At 46.8% G+C, this 26,619-nt stretch overlaps 1 protein-coding gene across 14 annotated transcripts in view; it reads left to right on the forward strand.

Moving 5' to 3' along the window:
- Positions 1-18,484, forward strand: part of svila (supervillin a) — a 73,832-nt gene extending 55,348 nt beyond the window's left edge. For 10 of the 14 annotated variants that reach the window (XM_072713602.1, XM_072713609.1, XM_072713603.1 and 7 more), the window contains 25 exons: positions 342-389; positions 1,068-1,142; positions 1,699-1,764; positions 2,385-2,547; positions 3,378-3,470; positions 4,056-4,142; positions 4,237-4,414; positions 4,772-4,944; positions 5,068-5,223; positions 6,103-6,239; positions 7,527-7,674; positions 7,960-8,105; positions 8,344-8,527; positions 9,000-9,139; positions 9,909-10,191; positions 11,671-11,825; positions 12,008-12,113; positions 12,617-12,824; positions 14,433-14,566; positions 15,073-15,228; positions 15,561-15,704; positions 15,894-16,015; positions 16,109-16,264; positions 16,818-16,838; positions 17,563-18,484. In XM_072713602.1, coding sequence (XP_072569703.1) covers positions 342-389; positions 1,068-1,142; positions 1,699-1,764; positions 2,385-2,547; positions 3,378-3,470; positions 4,056-4,142; positions 4,237-4,414; positions 4,772-4,944; positions 5,068-5,223; positions 6,103-6,239; positions 7,527-7,674; positions 7,960-8,105; positions 8,344-8,527; positions 9,000-9,139; positions 9,909-10,191; positions 11,671-11,825; positions 12,008-12,113; positions 12,617-12,824; positions 14,433-14,566; positions 15,073-15,228; positions 15,561-15,704; positions 15,894-16,015; positions 16,109-16,264; positions 16,818-16,838; positions 17,563-17,649 — 3,366 coding nt within the window. In that variant the 3' untranslated portion in view covers positions 17,650-18,484. The remainder of the gene's footprint in view (positions 1-341; positions 390-1,067; positions 1,143-1,698; positions 1,765-2,384; positions 2,548-3,377; positions 3,471-4,055; positions 4,143-4,236; positions 4,415-4,771; positions 4,945-5,067; positions 5,224-6,102; positions 6,240-7,526; positions 7,675-7,959; positions 8,106-8,343; positions 8,528-8,999; positions 9,140-9,908; positions 10,192-11,670; positions 11,826-12,007; positions 12,114-12,616; positions 12,825-14,432; positions 14,567-15,072; positions 15,229-15,560; positions 15,705-15,893; positions 16,016-16,108; positions 16,265-16,817; positions 16,839-17,562) is intronic. The other 4 variants (XM_072713577.1, XM_072713619.1, XM_072713583.1 and 1 more) reach the window with 3 other exon arrangements.
- The last annotated feature ends 8,135 nt before the right edge of the window (positions 18,485-26,619 follow it).

Below are 26,619 nucleotides of genomic sequence, written 5' to 3' on the forward strand. Positions count from 1 at the left end.
AGGATGGGAATTTGAACAGAGTTGTGAAAAGTTTCTTTTTCCTCCCTTGAAATACTGACATGTTTCTTGGGCTCAGCATGTCAATATAACCCAATACTTTAAATACGCTACAGTATTAGCAACTGACTGTTAAGTGCCTTTATAAATGAGTCTGTTTCCCTGGATGTCTCCCTGATCCAAATATCAGGTAAGTGTATCCATGTCAGAGGCATGTTTATCTGCGATTGTGCATGTCTGGGGCAATGTAAGCAATGCTCCTGTAATCTGCAAGGTTCAGAAGGTCTCTGACCAAAGCCCTTCCACAATTATCCTGCAACATGTCCGTTTGTCTTGGCTTGTAGGAGGAGGGCTTGATAACTGATGACTTGCTGGTTTCTGAGCAGCTCTGGGTAAGCTTGGCCAGTGTGCTGATGGAGTTGCTGCTTCTTGGTGGTCGATGTTGGGGGCCTCCATGCACTCTGCTTCTGGGCATGATGCTGTGACGGACCTTTAGCTTCACAGTGCAGTGGAGCAAAGTGTGGAGTTATTGAGATCAGCCTGTATCTGGAGGTCCCGTTGGGTGAACTGTGCTGTGCCTTGTTTTGGTTCGGCCTGGGGGGAAACGATCAGCCTAGGTGGGTTGAAATATAGCTGATTTTGGCATGATCCCCCTCAACCGCATTCCCTGCTGCCCAGCGAGACCTGCCAAGGACCTGGGCCTAACACCCTCTCTCAGGTTTATGCATGGAATGCAATCTCACTCCGGCTGACTCGACAGCCCTTGTGACACTGAGATGTGCTGTGGATTCCTAGCTGCACATCTGATTTGCGTGCTGGTGTGAGCTCCTTGGGGAGGTCAACAGCCTTGCAGCATAATGGATGAAGTGTTCTACTCTTAAGATCATAAGGAGAGATTTTTACAGCCTTGGTTTTGAGTGTTTACCCGAAAGGAGCGGAGCGGCCCTTAGTGGTTATTTATCTTCTCACAATGACTGTCCGCTGTGCTGCCTAACTCTCCATATCTTCGTCTGTCCTCCCATCTTCTGTCCCCCCCTGCCTCGCCCCCTCATGTGGGCTGTGTCCTGTAGGAACCTGTCTATGCTTCCACTTATGCACCACCGGTCAGCTTAGCCCCCGCCTTGCAGTATATCGATCTTCATCAGGTGAGCGCTTGCTGGGCCCTTCGCCATTGTCCTGCGCCCCCCTCCCCCTAAATGTTGGGCTTTTTTTTGTGATGCCTGGATGCTTTAACCGCTCATTCTTACCTTACACATCATCGTTACCCTTAATCATACCCCAGCAAATAGGATCTGACTGGTTCATCTGTGAATAGTCATCGTTATCCTGCCCTGGCCACTACCTTAGTTATTTCTAGCTCTTTGTTTTCTACCTGATTAATGCATCTCTTTAATCACTGTTTTTAACTGGTTTGCGTCTCATTTAATATGATTCCTGCTTTAATCATTGTGTGATGAATCCGGCAATGATGCCAGAGTTCTCGTCATGGGCGCCGAATGCTTCTCCAGCAGCTTGGCTGTGGTTGTTTTGAGGGATACAGTTAACACTCCCCAAACCACCCCCCCCCCCGCCCCTCCCACATTCGAATGTTGTTCCCTTACTTGAAGCTTGCCTCCGGCGTGGTTACCCATGGTCTCCGTATCCCCAAAAACATTAACCCCTCTCATCATCCTCTGACCCCTTGTTTCTTCTCTTGGAAAGGGAGCACCCAGCGTTGAAGAGTCTGGCCCTCTGCAGATGGATGAGCGGCACCCGTGGAGATGGAAGGTGACCACTGCTTTGTTGTGCCCCCAATACGTGATTAACCGTGACCTTCCTTTCCATTAAAATAGCTGTTACATTAGTTGCCACTGTAACCATGAGGTTGTGACCAGCCTCAGAGCCTGTATTTTCTGGGTAGTCAGGATAGTTCATTTTATGGTTGGGTTTTTTCCTTCCCCTCTATCTGCTCGCTTTGTCCTGCTTATCAGCATTTCGTCCCGTGACCAGTCCCGTCACGCGTGTTGTGTGTAGATTACATACAGCTGTCATTAGGGTCATGTTAATTTTTTATAATCTTTTTTATTGTCATGCTTTGTAGTTCAGGCAGTTCTCAACTGTCCTCAGTAAATTTTCCAATAGTTGGATTTACCTTTTGAGAGCATGTAGGACACCTTATAAAACACCTAAAATGAAACTCATATGTACTAAAGAACACAAATGAAGAGTGTAAACTGTTTCGGGTTTTTTTTTTTTTTTTTTTTTTTTTTTTGTGGCGATTCAGTTTTACCCAATTCGAGGGCTGCCGTTACTGTGGCAATGTCAAAGTTAACATGAGAGCCATAGGCTGACCTTGTGTGAGAGGATCTCACTTTAAACCTAAATGCTTCTTTCTCCTTTCCAATCAGAGGATGGGACAGGAGGTTGAAGTTCAGCGCATTGAACCACACATGACCATAGAGGAAAGAAAGCAACGGATGACAGCACAAGAGGAGGCATGGAAGACGAAGGGCAAGGGTGTGGCCAACGACTCCACCCAGTTCACCGTGGCAGCGCGTATGGTCAAGAAAGGTTGGTTGACGCTGGCAGCCCCTAGCTTCTGCTGGCTTGTGATGTTCTGCTTCCTCATGGGTAAAATCTCAACATGTTAAATATACTCACTCAAAACCAGTGCCAACCTCCAGGTGAGGATTTAATTACGCTTGAGCCGGCTAGATCTGCCACCATTTTACTGAGGCGGAAAATTGTGTAATGGCCCCTATTATCGCATTAGCAGAGGACTTGGCTGGCAGCTGTAACTCGGGAAGCTGAAGAGCCATCTGACTCTCGGTCAGATAGGAGGACTGAGATTAGTGTCAGACCAAGAGTTTATTCTGCTTGGAAAACTGTCATCAGTTATTGCTGGTGTTGGTCTATGCTCAGCCTGGTCACTGCAAATTATCCTCATTATGAAAACAGACTAGCTTTGAAGCACTTCTGCTCTGAAAACTGAATGAATCCAATCAAATACAAACCAGTCTGATTAAGACACCTCCCTCCTTGCCTTGATGATAGCCATCCTTACTTTGCTCTTCAGGTTGTTTCCAGGGCAACAAAGCCTCCAGATATGGAGACTTTAAACAACCCTAGATGTGATAGCCCAAAGCTTCATCCTAATTATTCAGCACTTTCCCAGCTCTCTATGCTTCCTGCCCCCCTCAAAATCTGCTTTCTTGTGGTGTCTAACAATTCTTAGTCTAAATTCTAAGGTGGAGGCGTCGCACTTGACAAGCTTTGAAGATCAAAAAGAGGATTGAAAAAATGGGCACTGCACATTTGTGCCCAATTATTGTGGAGCTACTTCCATAATGGCACATTCCTATTCAGCTCTTTTGCATGCTTAGTTCTTGCTTGTGTTCCAGGTCTTGCAGCACCCTCTGCCATCAGCCCCACCCAGTCTCCAGTTTCCATGAAAAACAAGACTACAACACCAGCTATCTCCAAGCCCCAGGAAGGTCAGAGGTGGTCCTAATGTCATTGATGTGTTATGATGTGCACCAAGGAGGCACTGTCCTCTCTGCCTAAGGCAAGGGTGCCCAACTCCAGTCCTGGAGGGCCGGAGCCCTGTGCAGCTTAGTTCTTTCCCTGTTCCACCATAAATGATTCAGCTCAAGAGCTGTGTGGTAATTAGCACAAGGAGTTGAATCAGGTGTGTTAAATGAGGGGATACCCAAAAATGTGCAGGGCTCTGGCCCTCCAGGACTGGAGTTGGACACCCCTGGCCTAAGGGTTGCAGTTGAACTGTCATTCCTGCTACCTACATGTGAACCTGAAGGAAAGGATCTTTTATATAAGTCTTCTATAGGTTCACACTCAAATGGCTTGTGGGAAATTTATTTGAAGGTGTTGGAGTTCTGACCTCACATCTTCAATCTGTCAGTCATAATCCTAGTCCAAATGCCTGCTGTGACCCTGTACTGTGGAATCTCAAGACCCAGTTAAGACCATGTAACTGCTAAAGCATAGCAAAGTATTTACAACCGTGGAAGTCTTTAAAGCTTTCTCAGAATTGATGGATTTTTGGTTTATTGCTTTTTCAGAAATTGAGGCCAGGCCTGGAATGAACTTAGAATCTGACAAAAAGCTTGACAAACTTGAATCATTCTTGGGGAAGCTCAACAACAAATGTGAGTCTGCTTCGAATTGCTTGTGAAGGGCTTGCAGACGTCTTTCATTCCCTGTGGAAAACACTTTTTTTTTCCCCTCTCTCTCTCCCCCCAGTGGGAGGGCTTCAGGAGCCCACAGTATCTGTAACGGAGAAGTCCATCAAAGAGGTGATGAAGCTGGATGACGAGATCTTTTCAAAGTTCTACAGTCATGTGGATGATCTCCCTTGCACGTCAGACCGTGTTGATATTGACGATGACTTTGATGCCATATTTGGTCCTCAGGTTCCAAAGTAAGCAGATGACTTTCCTGTTCAAGTGGCATGTATTCCTTTTATAGCCTCCAAGATTCCATGCTAATGATTATAGCAAATAGGGTAAGGGCTGAGTGGAAAGGAAACTTGTTTTGTTGATCTGTTTCTTAGCTTATCCATTCCTTTGTGTGGGTCTCCATTGAACTGCCATAACAGCTAATGGCATAAACAAGTGTCTCAGGATTTATTCCACTGAATAGCTAATAAGAACAAGCTTTTGTCTAAGCTTACCATCTTGCATGATTTCCAAATCCAGAGAGTCTGCGTCCTTAAGCTTTAGTTGCCTTCCCTGGTTACCATGGTGATATGTCCATGACCCCAACTTGTCTCGTCCAGGCTGACCTCAGCCATGGTAGAGCACAAGCGGGCTGTGCGACCAGTCCGTAATGTTCAGGCATCTCGGAACCCTCTGAAGATCCTGGCAGCACGCAAGGACATCCGTCACGAGTACACAGAGCAGCGGCTCAACATCGGCATGCTGGAGTCCCAGAGGGTGAAAGCTGAGAAGAGTAAGTCTTAGGGGTTCAGCCTTTTTCAAACTGTGAATATACGTGGAAATATTTGGCTGAAAATCTCCTGAAACCCATTGCATCAGTCTTATTGATTTGCCCTGCCACACCTCTGTCACCCAGTGGGAAAGAACTCTGGTTATTCCGAGGTGGCACTGGCAGGCCTGGCCAGCAAAGAGAACTTCAGCAGTGTCAGTCTCCGTAGCGTCAACTCCTCCGAGCAGACATCCAACAACAGCGCAGTGCCCTACAAGAAGCTCATGCTTCTGCAGGTCAAAGGTGAGGTTGATGGCCCAAGCATGGCACTGAGCAGATCATGAAATAACAAGCACATATGCAGTCATTTGTAGAACACAAGGCCACCAGGTGCTGGCTTGTCTCAGCTGTAAGTCATGGAATCAATCTTGCAGAGGCCCGGAATCCAGCTCAGTCTTCCTTTCTGGTGGAGTACTAATTGGAGTGTTTGACAGAACTTCACTAGTCCTTATAGAGCTGTAATACACAGTGCAGTGTTGCAAAGTAATACAATTCCATAAATTGTTTCAGATAATGTGTTGTTCTTGTAAGGCCCTGCCTAACACAGACCATTACTGTTCAGGCTGAAGGAAGCCTTGTTCCTCTTATCTGCATCTTCCGCTCGCTGCCTGTGTTCTGAGAGACCGTTGCCCTAGAAGACTTAGACTATGTGCAGCCATGTGGAAAACACAGGCAACATTAATTAGATTTATAAATAAGAGAACTGTTATGGGCTGGTCAGAGGGGAGTGTTTCAGATTATTTATATTTTTGCTGCACAGCATAATGAGCTAATTTGTTCTTGCCAGAGAAGTTGGGGTGCCTGTGTCTCTGATGTTTCTGGGACAGCTTGTCACATGATACCATGTCCTGATTTAACTTGTTTTAACTTGTTTATCTTGAATGTTCTGGCCGATCAGTTTGGTGTCCGCCTCCTCGCTGGGTAGGGGTGTTGACACTAAGTTGGAACCCTGAAAGCAGGACATGTACACGTGTTGAGAGAGGCCTGTATGTGACGCTACGGTTACTGTGTTGGGGTATCAGCAGCCCGGAAGTCCCACCTTTCTTCTGCAAAGTGGTGGTTTGTCGGGAAATTGGATCAAGGAAGCAGTAAGAGCATGTCTTATGCTCGTCTTTCTTACAGGCCGTCGACACGTCCAGACCAGGCTGGTGGAGCCTCGCGCTTCTTCTCTGAACAGCGGCGACTGCTTCCTCCTCATCTCTCCCCACCACTGCTTCATCTGGACTGGGGAGTTTGCAAACGTCATTGAGAAGGCTAAGGTCAGCCGGCTGCTTGATGAAGCTGCTGAGGCCTCCCATTTATATTCTATTGCCTTTAGTTGGGTGGAGTAGTGGCTCTAAGGCTATGGATCTGTGGCAGCAATCGTAAGGTTGCTGGTTTGAATCCCGTGAATGCCTGGAGTGATCCTACTCCCCTGGGTCCTTGAGCAAGGCCCTTAACCTGTAATTGCTCAATTTTGGGGGTGACGTTAATCTGTGTCCAACCCTGCAAGGAGGTCCTCCAATTTACAGGGAAATTTGGGGGTTGGTGGCTGGATTGGCACTCCAGCCACTGGAAAAAACTCACACTGGAGTAATGTGGTGCTGAGGGTATCACCCACTCTCATCACTCAGGTGGTTTGTTGTGTGGTGGGTGTGGCAATGCACTGTAATCACTGCACGCTCTGTACATTTTTAATGGTTCTTCACATCAACAAAACTTCAGCATGTGATGTTTTTCATTCAAATCCTATTTCTGTAGCTTCTATTTTTCTTTTCAAACTTGTCTCCAAAAATACCAAAGGTGACAAGTGTTTGCAAGAATGCATACATGTGCTGGGGCTGTCATACAATGTAAAACTTCCAAAAAGTGATCAGTGCCACAGCAGCCCTAAGGTCTCTGTGTAGGAGCCTCACATCCATGTAAACACATTTGGTCATAGTAGATCTGTTAGATGACTTCCTGCAGCTGCTAGAGGAAACAGTGCTCAACTGGATGTCTAAATCCAGTTACGGAAGGATCATTCCCTGCATTCATACCCTATGCAGGATGGAGCTGTCTGAGGCCACATGAGAGAAGTGTTTACAATAGACAACATTCACTAAATGGACTTGTTGGTTCAGCAAGGAGGTTATTGAATATAGAGGACTGAAACGATGCCTGTATGCTGGACTGTTTTGGCTTTGCTGAATTCCTATTACAGTCTATAGAGTTCAAAATCCCTCCCAGATGTGGGGGAATACTCCAGAAGCAGGAAGCCACCTGGGTTGTGGCACAGGAAGTGACCTGCAAGGACAAGACTGCAGGAAACTGCATCTAACACATTGATGTGCTTCCACTGTCTTGCATAGACCATGACCAAGCTCGCTGACTAACAGGATATCGATTCCTGTCCCCATCTGTGTCCAGTCATGCCCCCACCCACCACTACCAGCTAAAACAAGGCGCTCTTCCATTCTGATCTTGTTTTATTAATTGTGCGCATTTTCAGTGATTAGTCTATGGTAAGCCAACGTATACTGTTGAGTCTTTGTTCACACCTGACTTGCCCTCCCATTCCCCTTTAGGCCAGTGAACTTGCCACATTTATCCAGAGCAAACGAGACCTGGGGTGCCGAGCCGTTTGCATTCACACCATCGAGGAGGGAATTAACACTCACACACATGCATCCAAAGAGTTCTGGAAGATTTTGGGTGGGCAAGCCAGCTACCAGGGTAAGTGCTATCAATTGACTCAATCCCTATGATTTGTGATGCAAGCATTCCTGTTGAGTCTTGATAGCCGTCACATCAGTTAAACGAGTTAAATTGATTGTTATGCAAACACACACAGCTGATATAACTCAGCCTAATAGGGACAGATTGAAGAACCACAAACCAAACAAGGTTTAATCAACTTGTATAATCAATGTTGATTTTCACTTTTTGGATTACTGAAGCTTTTCTCAGAGTGAGTTGCGCACTGTACTTTTTGGCAAGAGCTACTTTCCTGCCCTCCAGCTGCCGGGTCACCTGAAGAGGATGAGCTGTACGAGAGTGCCATCGTAGAGACTAACTGCATCTACCGCCTATTGGACGATAAGTTGGTGCCAGATGATGACTTCTGGGGGAAGGTTCCTCGATGTTCTCTGCTAGACTCTAAAGAGGTATTTTATTTATTTTTTTTAAAAGTATGCTCTTCACCCCTGCCTGTACTGTCTATGATGGCATGTTTATTTTTACTTGTTAGCTTTGTCACCTGTATAAAACTAGTAGATCCAACCCCAAAGTCTTCATAGACTCCATCCTCTAGACTTAGGCCCAAATGTGTGTTTTTCCTAAATTAGCACCATTCAAGTTTCTTTGGAGACATTGCCCTAATATGCCCCCCCCCTCTCCCCTCAGGTGCTCGTGTTCGACTTTGGAAGTGAGGTGTATGTGTGGCACGGTAAGGAGGTCACACTGGCACAAAGGAAGGTGGCCTTCCAGTTGGCCAAGCACCTATGGAATGGTACCTTTGATTACACCAACTGCGACATCAACCCCCTCGACCCAGGGGAGTGTAACTCCCTCATTCCCAGGCAAGCTCCTCCTCTTCCCAATTTACTCACCCTCTACCTTCCTAACAGTGGCGCATGACTGAGTGCAGTATCACATAGTGAAACCATGTTCAGGTTTTGTTGATCACAGCTAGCATGCAAATCCCATTAGGAAGACTTTTAAACAAAGTAAAAGCCTAAGTGCTATTTGGGCTTTGAAAGCATCTGTCTCAGAGGACTTCAGAAGTAAGCTTTAGTCATTTAGTTGGAATGGGTCTACTTAGCACTGGAGTTGATATGAACAGCTTTTTGACCACAATGGCCTTTATCAGTTGGTTTCCAAACGGTAGTTCTGGAGGGAGCTGATCAATTTCTGCTAGCTGTCTGTGCCTGGTGTTCCTATATGCATAACCAGTATCGCTGTAGGCAGCAAAATATCTGTCTGCAGGGTTTGAGCCTGCATGGAGGCCAGTGCCCCATAGCTGGTTTTGACTGGGTGGTTGTGCCTGTTTAGGAAAGGACAGGGTCGCCCTGATTGGGCGATCTTTGGCAGGCTCACAGAGCATAACGAGACCACCCTGTTCAAGGAGAAGTTTCTGGACTGGATGGACTCGAAAAAACAGCCAGCCAAAAATGGCACCGAGAGGCCCAGTGATGAGAAGGTGGGTGTGGGTGTGGGTGTGATCTATAGTTTACACTGTGGCAACTAAATGTCCTCACAATGTGATAACCTGTTGTTTTTATGTCGTTGGGACCATTTTTTCAATCACCACAAAGCAAAACTCAGTTTTATAAAAATGTGTGACTGCCATCAAAACTAAAAATGTCAAAAGTCTTGTTTTTTTGTTTGGTTACTTATGGTTAAGGTTACGGCTGGGTAGGGGTTAAGGTCATCGTGTTGGGAATGGACGGTCCCCCCAAAGGTGGGTGCGTGCGTGCGTGCACGCATGTTCCTTATTGGGTTGAAATGGTCAACCTTTAGCCAACAGTGGCAGTCAGATGATTACTAACTGATAAACAGCAAGGTACCCAGAGACGCTATAGTATGACCTGGGAGATTGAGGTCACTCTTCTTCTTATTATCTGTTAAAATTGCTCTTTCAGAACAATCTGATGAACAGCCAACTACTCATGTGATTCTTCCAACATGACTACTTTAAATATATTTGCAGAGCAATTTATTGCTGCTTGGTATAAATTGTGGCATGTGCCTAGTTGGTTAGAATGCTATGTCTGTGTTTGGAAGGTCATCTGTTCAAATCCTAGAGTCAGTAGAGTGATTCTCTCACTGGGCCCTTGAGCACGGCCCTTAACCCCAAATTGCTGACCCTGCTTTCTCAACTGTATGTCACTTAGGATAAAAGCACCTGGTAAATAAACAAAATGTAATAGTATGTGATATTTACAAATACGATTTTGTGTATTGCTCAGTCCTCTGAGGTCCTGGGCTCTGACCATCAGCCGTACGACGCCACGCTTATGCTGTCCCAGTTACGGACACCCGTGACGATGCTGCTGGAGGGTGTGGATGTGGGCCGGGGCTACGGCTCGGTGGAGGGGGAGGACCAGCGGCGATTCGAGCTGAGCACGCTGGCCGTGGACGTGTGGCACATACTGGAGTTCGATTACAGCCGGCTGCCCCAGCAGAGCATCGGACAGTTCCACGAGGGGGACACGTACGTCACCAAGTGGCGGTACATGGTGAGCGCGACAGGTCAGTAGGTCCCCGTCATGTCATTAGCTCAGAATAGGATACATAAGTGTCAGGATTGTCAAAAGTTCCCGATGCTTCTTGGATACATTCATCACTCGGGTTTTAAAGCCTTGATTCTCCATTTCAACGGCATAAGATAGGAATTTATCCACCACGCAAGCAGATTTACCCCCCCCCCCCCCTTCAGACTGAGTGATTCGGGTCGTATGTCAAGTGCCTGTATTTTGCTGGCAGCGTGAAGCCTTGGCACCGGCTTTTTAGATTTACTGTCCCGTCCTTGACATCATGGACCTGAATGACCTTTTTATTTTTGTTGCAAGCCAGTGGAAAATCGCGTGTAGTACTACACCCCCCCCCGCCCCCCAGCCTTTCCCTTCATAACGCACCATGCTTGTTTGAAACCAATCTTCCCTCCGTGGGCCATATAAAGAGAAATTGAAATGGATCATGTTTACCTATTGCTGAGTGTTTAGGTAATTACGTTGCCCGTAGTGTAAACTGCCATTACCCCAAACATGGCCGGGAGGGAGGGGAAAGCTGCAGGATGATTATTTTGTAGTACGGGCCCGTTTGCTCAGTCAGGATGATGGATGGCGGGTACTCCCCTCAAATGATGCAGCGTCTGGAAGGGACTGTGAAAGGTCCACCAGCTTGTGTGCAGGTCCCCACCAGGTGCTGTTCTCAATCAGAATCAGAGAGATCTTTATTGGCGAATTATGGTAAACATACCAGGATCGACAGAGTAGTAGAGCGTTTGATATTGAGGGGGACCCAGCTTATAAATAAAACTATCTGTGTATTCGGAGGGATGAATTTATCCAAATTAAATACTGGGGAAACTCGTTCCTCTGGTTTCTGTGAACCTCTCCAGTATAACATGTCACATTTAAGGTCATTCAAGACCATTTGAAAGTATGTACACCTGGAATTTTACACTTTAAACGCTGTCAGGAGCTGCATGGGATGGAATGAAGGGTGAAATAAGCAGGGATTGTAAGTAAACAGGTGATGCTAGGATGAGTTGGAGGATGACAGCTGACTGAAGTGCAAAGTGTCTTGTTTGCAGACCAGTTACTGTTGAGGGATACTGCTGTGGGAACAAAGCTGTCCTTGTGCTTGCTGGTTTTGGCTTTGATGTTCTTGTACCTTTAAATAGCTTTTTGTCTTTCCACGTACTAAGCCATGGGATGTGTGTGGAATGTTTGCTGTCTGACTCTCTTAATCTCTGCTGTAGCTTAGCTTGCTATTCACAATATTTGTGTCTGAATCTATCATGTCAATTGTTTTAAGTACACTCCCTAAAGGCTAATGAGAGGTAGAAACAGAACCCATTAATTGCTTACTTTTTGTACCCTGCAGTGTGGCAAATGCAGAATGTCCTTAAATAGAACAAGCTTTTAAGGAAATAGTTGCATTGGAGGATATTGAAAGAGATGCACTATGGGTAATGTAGTTTTTTCTGTATCTGTCCATGTGCAGTCGGGAAGAGGCAGAACCCTGAGCAGGGGCGTGTGGCGGCAGCCGGGAAGGAGAGGTGCTGCTACTTCTTCTGGCAGGGCCGGCACTCCACGGTGAGCGAGAAGGGCACATCGGCACTGATGACCGTGGAGCTGGACCAGGAGCACGGGGCGCAGGTTTGTCCCACCACTCCTACCCGGAAGCCCTGGAACCTCAAAGCCATTTATATTAAGCTTCAGCTTTTTTGTTTGTTGAAATGCATTGTGGGACAGCATCTTGAGTCTAATATTGAATGCCTTTTTTAAAAAAATGAGCCCCCTTTTGATGGAGGTGCATGATAAGATCTGCCCCCACCTAGGTCCAGGTACAGCAGGGTAAAGAGCCCCCCTGCTTCCTGCAGTGCTTCAGCGGAGGAATGATAGTGCATTCGGGAAAGAGGGAGGAAGAAGAGGAGAACGTGCAGAGTATGTGTCATCTCTGTCACCATGGGGACCATTCATGAGGGACGGGGCAGGGGTAGAAGTGGGTGTGGTCAGTGCTGCGGCTCTGTCACCATGGGGACAGCAGGCACGGTAATGCACATCGAACTGCTTTGGTCTGGGGATGTGATTCTTCTGCCCTCTGCTTGTAGTGACATGTTTTTCTCTTGTGTAAACCAGCAAATTTCATTAACGTCTGTCTGCAGCCTTTGCCAAATTGTACAAGCATGCAGCTGGAATAAAGATACTGATTTTGAAGTTAGTCTTCATTAAATCCAGAACAGCTTCTAGTATGGCATCTGGGGTCACAGCGATTTAAACTATCCTAAACTAATTTTTTATGACTGATGAGAGAAATGCAGATTTAAAAACTATATTCTGAATTTATAAGCCCTGTCAATCGCTGTCTAGTTTAATCGTAAAAGGAGCAAATCACAAATGGTCCCACCCACTGACTGCATCTAAGCCTTATTTCCCTCACCAATCAGATGAGTGGCGGCTGTACTGTGTACGCGGCGAGGTTCCAGTGGAGGGCCACCTGCTGGAGGTGGCATGTCACTGCAGCAGCCTGCGTTCCCGTACCTCCATGATCCTGCTTAGCGTGGAAAAGGCCATCATCTACCTGTGGCACGGTTGCAAGGCCCAGCAGCACATGCGTGACGTGGGCTGTACCGCTGCCAACCAGATCAAGGACCAGTAAGTGTCGCCCCCTACAGGAAATAAGATGCATGTCACCAAGGAGTGTGTTTTGTAGACTAAACAGAGGAAACTTGTGTCCATACCATAAACTGAAATACTTGTGGTTTTATTCCCTCCAAAATTGACTTTCTAATAGGGCTGGGTGACAAAGCAAGATATTTTACCACAACAGTTTTTTCATATTGGTTGATGTTGCTAATTATCATGATCTAATGCATCATTGTTTACAATGATGCTTAGGGTTCCCCTTAAACAGATTTTCCTTAAACAGAAAATGAAAAAGATGGCAAATTGAATGGCCTGCAAACTGACATCAAGTTTTAATAAATCATAGTTAAATACACACAAACACACTCACATGCATTTTAACACTAGCGATATACTGACAGTTTGGTTTATTCGTTTTTGGGTTTTTTTCCCCATCTTACTGCCTCGCTGCTCCTTACTGGGGGCGGGGTGACTTGTGCTGGTTGCCAGCCACATCATATTGATAAATTAAAACACTGTATCCCATTCCGAACCAATACAGGAAGTGACTGAAAGTTGCAACACTAATTGCTGGTGTCTGTGACTGTAAACACCTGCATTTTGTATGTTCTACATTATGACAATGCTTCAAATGATGAAATAAATTCATAGTATTTCCCAGTTAGTCAGCGTCAGTCTGTAGCGTGTCATGGGCTTTTTTAAATTGCCAAAGTACCACCAGACCATCTTTAGTTGGTTTATCCAAAGTATCTCCTTTTAAAAAAGATGTGGCTGCTGACACGATAGCAGCCTCCTCTGATGGAGCGCTTCTCTCTCCTCTCACTCCTGTGTATTACCAGAACAGTAGCATGTGCGCTGCTCATGAACCTTGCTCTGCGTTTGTTGTGCATTGGTTGTCCATTCTTAAGACTGACTGGCAGCAGGCCAGGTTATTTTAGTCAGCATTGACAATATGCCACCGCTTGCATTCTTCCTAGAGTTTTTAAATTCTCAGTGGATTACTGTGTGGATTTCTAGTGGACTGAATATTACTGTGAATTTTCGTTTTGGATTTCGCTGGATTGCCCTAATTGGATGGGTTGCTTTGGATTTACCTGCTCCCCCAGTAATATTCCCTGTTGTTTTGACGCGTCTTTCATCTGCCTGCCCTATTGCATTCACTTATTTGTTCAATAAATCCCCTGTTTGTGTTTTTACCGATGTTTCTGCAGTTGTGCTCCATTGCCGGTCCTGACAAGCAGTTACAGAAGAAGTAACGTCATTAAATTGGGTCTTAAAGTACATCTAACTTTTATCAAGCGTTTATTATATTAATATCAAGAAAATTATATTGCAATAATTATTGTTTTATTGCCCAGCCTACTTTCTAATCATTGTGCAAGATAGATATGCCACGTGGCAATCATCCAAAAACATCATCTGAAGGTGTAACTGTGTGGGAATTTATAATTAAACATCACTGACCAAGGACTATAATTATTGAGTCCACAGCTTTTATTTATTATTCAGTCTGGATGCCTTCATAACAGATGTGCAACTTTCTAAGCGACGTTGTGGTTCAATGTGGGGAAATGACTTGGGCCACCTTGGGTGATGTGTGTGCTCTCTGGATCACAGATGCCCCCTGGAGACAGGCCTGCACAACAGCAGCAAAGTGACGATCCATGAGTGTGATGAGGGGGCGGAGCCCACAGGCTTCTGGGAGGCAGTGGGCAGAAGGGACCGCAAGGCCTACGACTGCATGCTGCAAGGTAGTCAGAATTCGAGCATTCGGGTTAGCTTTCGATGCCCCGCCTCCTTTGGGGTGGGGGTGGGGCTTCTGCCAATCTTGAGGTGCAATTTTTTCAGTTATTGTACCCACTCATCTGCATGCCACACAAGCTCAGATACTGTATTCTGATTAGCATGGACAGTAGCTGGGAGTTCATTGCTATGGAAAGGGCTCAAGGGTGAACACCGCAGCACTGACCCCACCTGAAACCTGATTGGCCCCCACAGTGCTCCTCCCCTCTCACTTACTGATTCAAAATGTATCATTTGGCTAATGATATGGTTGCCTCGTCTGTGTATGAATTATGGTCCTTCTTCTGCCGCCCCGCCCCCCCCCCCCACCACCTTAAAAACAATCCAAGAACTACCTCTGCTATGGCTGTAATTAGCGGGAGTGAGCTTGTGGTTTGGAGAGGCGCCTAGCTGGGATGGCCATAGGTGCAGGCTGCCCATGACCCACGCCGATCTCCATTCCCTGTGCTCTCAGATCCGGGGAAGTTCAACTTCACGTCGCGGCTCTTCCAGCTAAGCAGCTCATCGGGGGAGTTCACCGCCACAGAGTTGTTCTACCCCGCCAGAAGCCCTGAGCTGGTCCACTCTCTGCCCTTCCTGCAGGAGGACCTGTACTCCGCTAGCCAGCCAGGTATTCACATCGCCCCCGTATCACTGACCACATCATAGACCTGCTGGGGTGAATAGGCCCCATACTCAAGATTTTCAGGTTGTACCTCATCACAGCAGGAAGTCTTATCCTGCAAATTAGAATGTATAATTTACTAGGCGCAGCTTCTGTTCCAATAAGCTTATTGATGCTTGTTTGTGTATGAGCTTCTGAGTTAACTTGTATGTTCTTAACTTTCATAAGTTATCAGCTTGGGTGTTCTGGCCTGTATTGAAGATATGGAAAAACAAATCACTATGGCTCTGTGTAGATAAGGTTCTTTTTCTGGTTCTTTATTTCATGCTGTTCCGCAGCCATGTTCCTCGTGGACAACCATCACGAGGTGTACCTCTGGCAGGGCTGGTGGCCGCAGGATGCTGAGGCCACAGGCTCTGCCCGCATCCGCTGGGACACGGATAGGAAGTGTGCCATGGAGACCGTGCTGCAATATTGCAAAGGTATGTTGCTCTCTGGAATACGTTCTAGAATACACAGTCAATCATTGTGAAATCTAACAGAGAAATTCGATAGAGTAAAATGATGGGGGCAAGTTTGCAGATCCTGTGCCTCATGAAGGAGGGCTGACTTTGACCCTTCTCTGCATGTTCCTAGAGTAGATCTGACCTAACCTTTTTGGTCCTTCTCAGAGAAAAATGAGAAGAAGCCCCCCAAGGCGTATCTGATCCACGCTGGTCTGGAACCCCTCACCTTCACAAATATGTTCCCCAGCTGGGAGCACCGAGAGGATATTGCTGAGATCACAGAACGGGTGAGCATAATCGAGAAGCATACCTAGCTCTGGTTCTATCATAACCGTGATGAATGGCCATTGTGTGCTTACCTCCTACCCCGGTCCTACCAGGAGGCCGAGGTGTGCCAAGAAATCATCCTAGTACAGGACGTGCTGGCCCGGCTCTGCAAGGCCAGCTACCCACTGGCCGAGCTACAGGCACGTCCCCTTCCAGAAGGTGTAGACCCTCTTCACCTGGAGCTATACCTGTCAGACGAGGACTTTGAGGTGAGTCTTGGCTCAGCCGCCTTATCTGTGTATGACTGACACTGACCCGTCTCTTCAGCATGGTAGACTGTGACATTAGTAGCTGGTCTTTTAATGCAATGCTTAAGGACACAAGTGAGTAGCAGAGCTTGATAGGTTTCAGCTGATGAACTTGTTCCTTTGCGCACTGACTGACCAGTGAAATAGCGGTGAGTTACTCCACTAGGAGTTCATTTATTTGGCTGGCCCCTGTACCCGGGCCCCACCAGGTGGCTGGTTTGCTCATGCTTCAGACCTGTTACATTGCAATTTTGTCCAGGAAATAAATGTGCAATCAACAGCAAAGCTTTGACCCAAAGTCATTTTGCCAGACTAAATCTGCCATCCTGTACTTTGACAGATCCCTCCTTTTTGTTTGTGCTTGTAAGGTTGTTTTGAGTAATTGTTTTGGTTTAAAGCTTGTGTGTGGAAGGACAGAGAGTCTGAAACAGAGTGAATCTTGGTCTCAATGTCTGAAGGGTCTATTTCAGGGTCTTCACTGTACCCAAGCTTAACGCTTCACTTCACCTTTCAGGGCATAGGGGCTTCTGGGAAGGTGAGTTTTTTGTTGCAGTGAACACTGGTGGGTCCCACACACTGCATCCCCAGTCATGGGTGACCTTCCCCTTGCTTTTGACCCATCACATCTGACCTTCCCCCACTCCACCATCTCTAACCCAGAAAGGCGTGAATTTACTGCAGTGCACCACCGGTGCTCTTCCCGGTGCTTATCCTGCATGGGTTCTCAGGCGTTTGGGCTTGCTGGTGTTTGTTGAACGTAGTTGTGTTTCCTACATCTGAGATTAGGGACCATATGAGTGAAGAACTCTGACTTGGTGTTTGAGAAGAATCCACAATTACAAGTGGTCTTGACATCAAAAATGAAGCATGACACTCATGTGAATTTATAATTTCTGACCTCATGAACTCATTTGATGTCCCACAAACTACTTGAACTGGTTCTTATTGACTTCTAAAGGCTATAATCTGTATTGACAGTTTGCTTTCCCCTTTTTTTAAAACGTTGCACTGCATGTGGTGAAGGATTTCAGTCCTGAGGTGACATGTTGGTGTCCTAAGACCCGAAGCTGATACATCCGTGTGAATTTAAGTAGCTACTGAGGAACGTGAAGTTTTTCCCCATCCGATAGAAGGGAGACGCTAAACTTGTCGAATCGAGCAGGAGAGCCATTGACATTTTGGGAGGATGGCGCTATTTCCTGTGCATTTATTCACTGTTCTTCTTTAATTCTTTTAATCTTGACCGTTTGCTTTGGCAGAAAGCTCTGGAGATGACGAGGGAAGCCTTTGAGGCTCTGCCAGGCTGGAAGCAGGTGAAGCTGAAGAAAGTCAAGGGACTGTTTTAGGCCACCCTGGCCTCCCAGCCCCCCGACTGTCACTGGGGTTTCTCTTAGACCCAATCTGCCACTGAGATCACTTTATCCCCTTCCTGCCTAAGCCCTGATTGGATGGCTCAGAGGCAGACCCTCCTGAGTGGCTCATGGCGTGAGGTGGGGAGGGAGAACCAATCGGGAATGTCCATCTCCAGAGGTGTGTCAACTTCCTGCAGCTTCCTTGTGTTTGTTGTTTTGTTTTTATTTTAATTTTTTTTTTGTTTGTTTTTCCTTCTCCTGGTTTAGTGAGAGAACCTTAATGCTGAGGCTGGATTTCCCAGTTCAGTGTATTTTTATTGTTTTTTTTTTTGTTTGTTTATACATGTGTGTGTAGTATCTCATACACTTACGTACCAGCCGCACCGTGTGCTGTTTGCCCCTCTCTGAGAAACGTCTCTAAGGTTTATTTCTTTGCGTGATCGATCGTGGTTTTCACCATAGAAAAGCAGAAAGAAGTGTTTGGGTGTTTAACATGTGGAAGGATGCTGCCCCCTGTTGGAGTATTTGTGCAACTTGCGCCATGTCCTGCTTCACGCAGTATGACTTGTCCTTGGCTATCGTTGTCATGCCAGCCCCTCCCCCCAACCCCTGGCCGCACCCCTTTAACCTCTCGGATGCTGAAGTCAAAGAATTTTGTATTTAATGCCATGGGCTTGCTGGGGGGGGGACAAGTGTTTCTATATGAATTCTATAATGTATAGTGCCTTGCTTTTGTGTACAGTTTATATACAAAAGGATATTAGTCTAAATTTTGAAGACTTTCTTTGTGATAAAGGAAATGGAAAAATAAACGCTGAATATTGCGAAAGTCAGTAGTTTGTGGTCTTTCATGCATAAAATGTGTTCTGTGATTAGTACAGGGCAAGAAATGCTTTTGCTGGAATTGTTCTCTGCTGTAAAACTGGACCTTTTTTATAAGGTAAGACAAATTACCTTGTGAATATTTAGTGGGGGGCAGGTAGAATGATGTGTAGAATAGCTGTTCCTCCCCCACCTCCCCAAATGGTAGTATCTTTATACCCCTCAGTGGCCTTTTGGTAATTTTAGGGGTGTTAATCTTCTCTCCAACCTTTGAAAACCAGCAGGAGGAACCATGAAATGGATTGACCCATCCTTCGGTCTCTAAACTCAGTTCATCTGCAGGACCTGTGTTTCTATGATGGCCAGCAGGGGGCGCTGGAGGTCTTGTAATCACAGCAATGAGTATGGCCCAATCCTGTGTGTGGTAACCGTGAGCTGCATTCCCTCGGACAGAGGAGATCATGTGTTTACTGTTGGTGTCAAAACTATCACTTTGTCCTGCTCAGCACAGTTTAAACCATCATTTGATTGCATTTCTTTGTACCTTGTAAATGTCAGTTAATGGTTTGGTAATTGAGCCGTTAAAGACTGTTGTCTGTTCCGTATTTGCGTGGTTCCTGTCTCTCCATGTCTGCCTTATTTGGTAAATTCATTATGTTGCCGGTAATCAGTTTCCAAGCTTGTTCCTGAAGCAGCCGCGTTGATTCGTTATCCCATGTAAACTTGACGCGACTCTGCATTCCCGCCTGCATGCCGGTGGATGTGAAGGCATGGAGACCAAATCCATTTATGGGATAAAACAGTTGTGGTTTATCGCAAGCCCATGTGGTGAATTCGAAGGCAGCATGCAGCAGTGTCATGCAGTGCTGCTCGTCACAGGCAGTGCTGCTCGTCACAGGCAGTGCTGCTCGTCACAGGCAGTGCTGCTCCATGCCGCTCATCGCATGCGGGCCGCAGCATGGTGTAGGCGGAGGGGACAGATGTAAGGAGAACGCCACTAGGAGGCTGCATGACGCCAAAGCCGGTGCTCGTGGTTCTGATGTTCCGGGTCGGTGAGCACTAGCTCTCCTGACTCACTGGGAAGCCCCCCCGCCCCCCAAATGTGCTTTCAGACCACTGCCAAAGCACACTGTGGGCACGGGGGCATTTTCACCACTTGACCACAGAAGCAGAAACGGTAACTAACGTGTCCGCACCGGTCTGCAGGAAGCTGTTACTGGCTGGCCTGCTGGGTCCCGGCTGATGGGATGGGAATGGGCTCTGCTACATGTGCGGTGGAGATATTAGAGCTTTGCAGGACTTTGGCACTCGAAATGGCCCCATTATGCTAAACCAGAGTGGGGGGGGGGGAGGGAGTAGGGCTATTATATGCTCTATGGTGCACTAACATACCGAGCTTTTGCAATTTAATCAGACTGTTCAGCTCCAGCTTGCCGGCTTTCTGAGCCCGTGGCCAGTCTGGGGACATGTCCATCTGCATAGCTTTGTGACCAATCCCACAATGCACTGTGGCCGCCCGCCTCTGCCGAGCCACCATACCTGTCAGCCTGATCCATATACCTGCCCTTTAAAGGTCAAACATTCCGGATGCACCAGCCGTTATTCAAAGTGTTTTAAAAACTCAGACCTAGTTTGATGCTTTAATATTAAACGTACAACCTTTACACTGCTGCCCGGACATTTGGGGTTGGGGGGGGTACAACTTTAAAACTATCTATATGTTTATTAGGTAGAATGCCGAAGGCTACGCAAACGGAGAAATTGTATTTTTTTTATTTTTTTTTTATTTATTTTTTTTTTTAAACCTAATCTGCGTAATGTCGTATTGCCACTTTCTGAAGCCCAGCGTTGTCGTCCAGTCGAATCTGAGGAGGCCAGACTGGTCTGCTGGTGGAGGTGAGAAGGTTCGCTGAGGTCTCACTGAGAAGGGATTCCGCATCAATCGCTGATCATTGAAGCCCACTCCTGTAATGAGCTGAGTCTAGGAATTGGGGAGGGGGGGGGGTGGGTGAAGTGGCTTTTTCAGCATTTTACACACACTCGCGTAGGCCAGCCCTGTCCCTCCTCTGCCAGCAGTCCCAGGGCCTGTAAGAGGCCTTATTTTTTATAGCGCTCTTCAGGTTATATACTGCTGTATGAGTTGAAAGGTGACCAAAGCAGTCACATTTACATAAATCCACTTAGAGGTTAAAATGAATCCCGTCCTTTTATATATGGTGTTTAAAAGCTATTTAGGTTACCGGCCAATCCGTGCCTCAGAGACGCACTGTCCTGAGAAAGCGAGTCCTTTGGACTTTGGTGCTGTTCTACTATCAGTCTGTGATTCCCAGGTTTAGACCTGGTGTCCAACCTGCCTGGATTATGAGTGTACCTCGTGCCCCGGGCTTCTTGTGTGCCACAATGTGGTATGGGGTGCGTGGACTGCTTTCCCTAGTGGGGGAATGGATGATAAAATCCTCCTATAATCCCCCCCCCCCCCCCCCACACACACACACACACACACCCTAACCCTAACCCTATCTTATCTTTCTCTTGCAACTCCAAGCCTTCTCTGGGGAATGACACTGATATCTGTCTCCTACCATCACTGGCAGGTGAACATGTTTGTCACCGGGGGCGGTGCGCTCTTCTCGGAAGGGGGTGTGTGGGGGTGGGCTGTTGGGACTGTTCTTCAGTTTCCCTGTCTCACCGGTGATGTTCACTCCATGCCTATAACGGCCCTGTCACCCGATACCCACTGTGAGGCACTGTGGCCGCCCGCCTCTCATCAATCATCCACGGCCACACTGGACCAAACCATCCTGTCCAAAAGGAAAGGGGGAAGCCAGTCAGTGGAGGGTTGATTTTCACCAATGGGCAGAAGCGTCCTTCACGTGTACAGACCTGTAGTTTACCTGATGAGGCTCATGGTCATGACAACATGGCCCACAGACCGCAAGTCTGTCCCTCCCCAGCTGTGCTACGTGTGGTCCACGTGAACCCCCGCCCCCCCCCCGGCCACATACCTTCTGACGTCCAGCTGCTGTCGATCCATTATATTGATTAGTCCTCTGCAGTCTGTGGGCCTGAGTAGCAACCCTGCCCTCATTGAGACGGAGAGTGGTATTTGGTGCTTGGCACCCCCTACCTTTTATAACTGAGGATGGGATCCTCCAGATATGACCGAATATGATGGCCCTTCAGGCCTTGCTTATGGCCAGCGGTGACCTCTGACCTGGGGCTTCTTGTACTTCAGCCAAAAAGAACCTGCGTCACCTTTGAGCCACAGGTAGAAACACGCGGGTGAGATCAATATGTCGTGTACCGTAATTGAAGTGTCGGTAAACACAGCAGCTGGTCTTGTCACATTCCGGCATGACGCTGTGTGTCTAAACGGGAACACAGACGTCGGGGGGGACGCCAGCTCTGGCAGGCTCCTTGGCGGCACTTGGCCCATCTGCTGCTGCCAGACGAGCGCCATGTTTACGGTGACGTGCCCCCCCTTTTTTTTTTATTTAAGCGTGGCTGTGCGCACCTGGCCCAGAGCCAGGTCCCGCGTTCCCACTGAAGGAATCCAGAAGAGGATGCAGAACACGTTAAAGCTGATAATTGGGGTTAAACAGCGCCGTTTCCGCTCCCCAAGCAGTGTGCTTCGTCCGTACTCCCCACTTCAACAAGACCCTTTCGATTTTATGTCCCCCTGGCCCGGAAAAATACACTAAGCAGCCTTTTTCCTGTCGACAAATGGAGGGAGCACCTCTATGCCCAGTGCTCAAATGATTTATGGCGAGTAAACGGTGGTCCAGTGGGAGTTTCCCCCCCCTTCTTGGTGGCACGCTGCACCTATTAACTCAGATTTAGCTGCTATCCTAGTGGCGTAGCTGAGCCCCCCCCCCCCAAACGATTTATGTTGCGGCCAGGCTGGCCTTTTACCTTTCTTGACGACTTAAGACAAACAGACCTGTCTCAGCCAGTGTTCTGCCCACATGGTCGAGGTGAGGGAAAAGTCGTTTTAGCTCGTAGCCCCAGGACTTAGAGCAAAGCCCTGTGTCGACAACGATTCCCCATGGCAAAATAATGGGGACCTTTGCAGTTACTGGGGGATTAAAGTGCCTCTGCTTTGGGGGTTTCCCCACTTCATTATGTGGCTTTCACCTCATGAACAGACGGCCTCAAACACAGTGGTGGAGGTTTTGCTTGCAGTTGATTGGCCAACGGGTTTTCAGCCCTGCATTATCCTGGACACCATATGACTATTCAGGTTTCTGTGTACAGGAAACCACTTGCAGTTTTTGTTAGCTTTTCTCTCTCTGATCATCGTTTCACAATGCTGCCCTTTTCTTTTCTTGTTTGGGTCCCCCCTCCCCCTCTTCACTGCATCGTAAGGCCATCCTCTCAGCTTACCCAAAGTCAGTACCATTTGTTGACCTGTCCGGCAGGATCAAACCTGTCTGTTTCGTATATCTGAACGAAAACTATAGTCGTGGCCAAAAGTTTTGAGAATGACACAAGTACTGGTTTTCACAAAGTCTGCTGCCTCAGTTTTTATGACCCCAGTTTGCATATACTCCAGAATGTTATGAAGAGTGATCAGATGACTTGCAATTAATTGATCCCAAATATCCATTTCCACTGCATTTCAGCCCTGCCACAAAAGGACCTGCTGACATCATTTTAGTGATTGTCTTGTTAACACAGGTGAGAGTGTTGATGAGGACAAGGCTGGAGATCACTCTGTCATGTTGATTGAGTTAGAATGGCAGACTGGATGCTTTAAAAGGAGGGTGGTGCTTGAAATCATTGTTCTCTGTTAATCATGGTTACCTGCAAGGAAACACACGCAGTCATCACTGCTTTGCATAAAAAGGGCTTCACAGGCAAGGATATTGCTGCTAGTAAGATTGCACCTAAATCAACCATCATCAAGAACTTCAAGGAGAGGTTCAATTGTTCTGAAGAAGACTACAGGGCACCCAAGAAAGTCCATCAAGCACCAGGACCGTCTCCTAAAGTTGATTCAGCTGTGGGATCAGGGCACCACCAGTGCAGAGCTTCCTCAGGAAGGGCAGCAGGCAGGTGTGAGTGCATCTGCATGCACAGTGAGGCGAAGACCTTTGGAGGATGGGCTGGTGTCAAGAAGGGCAGCAAAGAAGCCACTTTTCTCCAAGAAAAATGTCAGGGACAGACTGATATTCTGCAAAAGGTACAGGGATTGGACTGCTGAGGACTGGAGTAAAGTCATTTACTCTGATGAATCCCCTTTCTGATTGTTTGGGGCATCTGGAAAAAAAATTTGTTTGGAGAAGAAAAGGTGAGCACTACCATCAGTCCTGTGTCATGCTACCAGTAAAGCATCCTGAGACCATTCATATGTGAGGTTGCTTCTCAGCCAAGGGACTGGCCTCACTCACAATTTTGCCTAAGAACACAGCCATGAATAAAGAATGGTACCAAAACATCCTCCAAGAGCAACTTCTCCCATCCATCCAAGAACAGTTTGGTGATGAATAATGCCTTTTCCAGCATGATGGAGCACCGTGCCATAAAGCAAAAGTGATAACTAAGTGGCTCAGGGGACAAAACATCGACATTTTGGGTCCATGGCCAGGAAACTCCCAAGACCTTAGTCCTATTGAGAACTTTTGGTCAATCCTCAAGAGGCAGGTGGACAAACAAAAACCTACAAATTCTGACAAACTCCAAGCATTGATTATGCAAGAATGGGCTGCCATCAGTCATGATTTGGCCCAGAAGTTGATTGACAGCATGCCAGGGCGAATTGCAGAGGTCTTGAAAAAGAAGGGCCAACACTGCAAATATTGACTCTTTGCATAAACTTAATGTAATTGCCAATAAAAGCCTTTGACACTTATGAAATGCTTAATTATACTTCAGTATACCACAGAAACATCTGACAAAAACATCTACAAACACTGAAGCGGCAAACTTTGTGAAAACCAATGAATTGTCATTCTCAAAACTTTTGGTCGCAACTGTACACACAGCCGTTTTCGGAAGTGGGCTTTTAAGGAATTAATCCCGTTTTATTTTTCCGATTTGTTAGTGCATGGAACTCCTCTGTTTCCCCTCAGCAGTCACACATCACACATGCGGTTCCTGCAGGTTCCCTGTTCCAGGCCAGAGCCCCTCATTAAGGCTTTAGTTAATCACGTGAAGTACCCCACCGTATATACAGTATGGCTAAACATGGTCTTTTCCACCCCACCGCCACCAAATGAACCTGGCATTCCTTGTTTCCCTAATCCACAGAAAGTCACACATGACCCTGGTCAGCAAAGGGCAGGTACTGCTATCTATACAGGGGAAACTATACGAATGCCGCCACACCCACCCACCCAATCCTGCTGTCTGGATATATGGGCAAGTATAGATGGTAGCATCATGAGGGGCTGTTATATGTGTACAGTCACCTGTCTGCCTCCTTCATTTCCCTCCTTTAACCTTGAAGCACTTCCAAGCTACCTGGCCTATGCTGGTGTGCTCATCTAACTCAGCTCCAACCCCCCCGCCCAGGATGGCCCCACCCTTGATACAAACCTCCAGCTGAGATTTATGAGGATGTAAAATGAAGTTGTCTTTCAACCTTGATTAAACTGATTGCATTGCTCAGACTGCGTAGGCTGATTGGCTAGTGGTACTTAACATGAAAACAACTCAGTCCATGACATCATCAAGCTGTAGAGCCTGTATCACGAACCTACATTTCTTGTCGGATTTAAGGTAGTCTGGGCTGAAATGTGAGTGATGAAAGATAACTGGGGTACATTAAATCCAACAAGTTATCCAGCTAGGCAAGAAATCTGGCCTTGTGATACAGGCTTCAGTGTCATCCAGGCCTGTGTGGAGATGAATGGGGACAGTTATGTCCTTGCTGTTGGGGGGTGTTGGTCAAACAATAACTACTTCATTGACCTGAGAAGCTACCTTCTCCACAGCAGCTGGTCTATAACCATTTTTCCACGAGGTGAATGGATGCAGATTGTGTTCATAGTTGGGGTGATTTGTGCAGGATTTTCAGCTAACGGGAGGTCCTGGGCCCAGGGTTTCTGAGGAAGTCGTGTCAGGAGTCCAGCAGTGGGTGATATCGGAGTAAAGTTTTGCACATTCAAAAAATAAATAAATAAATAAATTTAAAAACCGCGTGTGACTCCAGCCAAGGAAATGAAACGCTTCAGCAGCCCTCATGGGACTGCGGTTTGCATTTGTCTCCTAACGGGCAGTTAAGATCTCTTAAAATAACAATGCAGTAGTGAGAACATGACTCTGTACTTTTGCAAATGAATAGGGACATAGAACACCCGACCGTTGCAAGACATTCTTTTCGTTGACAAACTCCAATAACTGGGCACTGGTCTGTTTTGCCGTTCAGGCACATATTAATTTAGCAGCTGGCTTGACGGAGAAATAAAATTAGTCTGATAAATGAGGCTAATGAGGAATTTGCGTTGGACACATTTAAATTTTTTTCTGAAATTAGCACTGATTACTATTAATGTGTTACTCTTCCATGCGGTGATGAAACGTCACTGGTATGCCGTCATGGAAGATGAAGCTCAAGCTCTTCTGAATTTAACGACGATGGGTGGCTTTCTGCGATCATTCCCACTCGACCTTCACCTGGGAGTTACGTCAGAGTTCAGTCCGTCCTTTATGTGGGTCTCTTGGCAGCAGCCACACACTCTATTATGCTGCTGCTGTTACTTATTGTTTACATACATATTGCACTAAGTATATAATCCCTTGTGTCCTGCCCCTGTGTTTGACACATTATGTCCTGTGAAAACCCTCCCTCTGTTACTCACTGTCTGTATGTGGTCTTGGAGGAACGTTATTTGGTGCCACGGTATACCAGTATGTGGAAGGCATGGCAACGAAGCCCACTTGAATTGACATTACTGCGGAATGCAGTTAAATGTGCTGATGTACTGGGGCACTGGTCCCAGTGAACGTTGATTGGCTCCCAGAATGCCTCCTATCCTGTCACTCAGAGATTCAGAGCATATCATTGGCTAATGATAAGATTGGCCCCTCATATGCCCCTATCTAAAAAAAAAAAAAAAAATCCTAGATTTGCTCATTACATTTCAGCACTACCATTGGCACGTCCCCCCCCTGCTTGATTTAAGCCGCTCGTGGTGCCCC

The sequence above is a fragment of the Paramormyrops kingsleyae genome, chromosome 1 (genome assembly GCF_048594095.1).
Source record: "Paramormyrops kingsleyae isolate MSU_618 chromosome 1, PKINGS_0.4, whole genome shotgun sequence".
Lineage (NCBI taxonomy): Eukaryota > Metazoa > Chordata > Actinopteri > Osteoglossiformes > Mormyridae > Paramormyrops > Paramormyrops kingsleyae.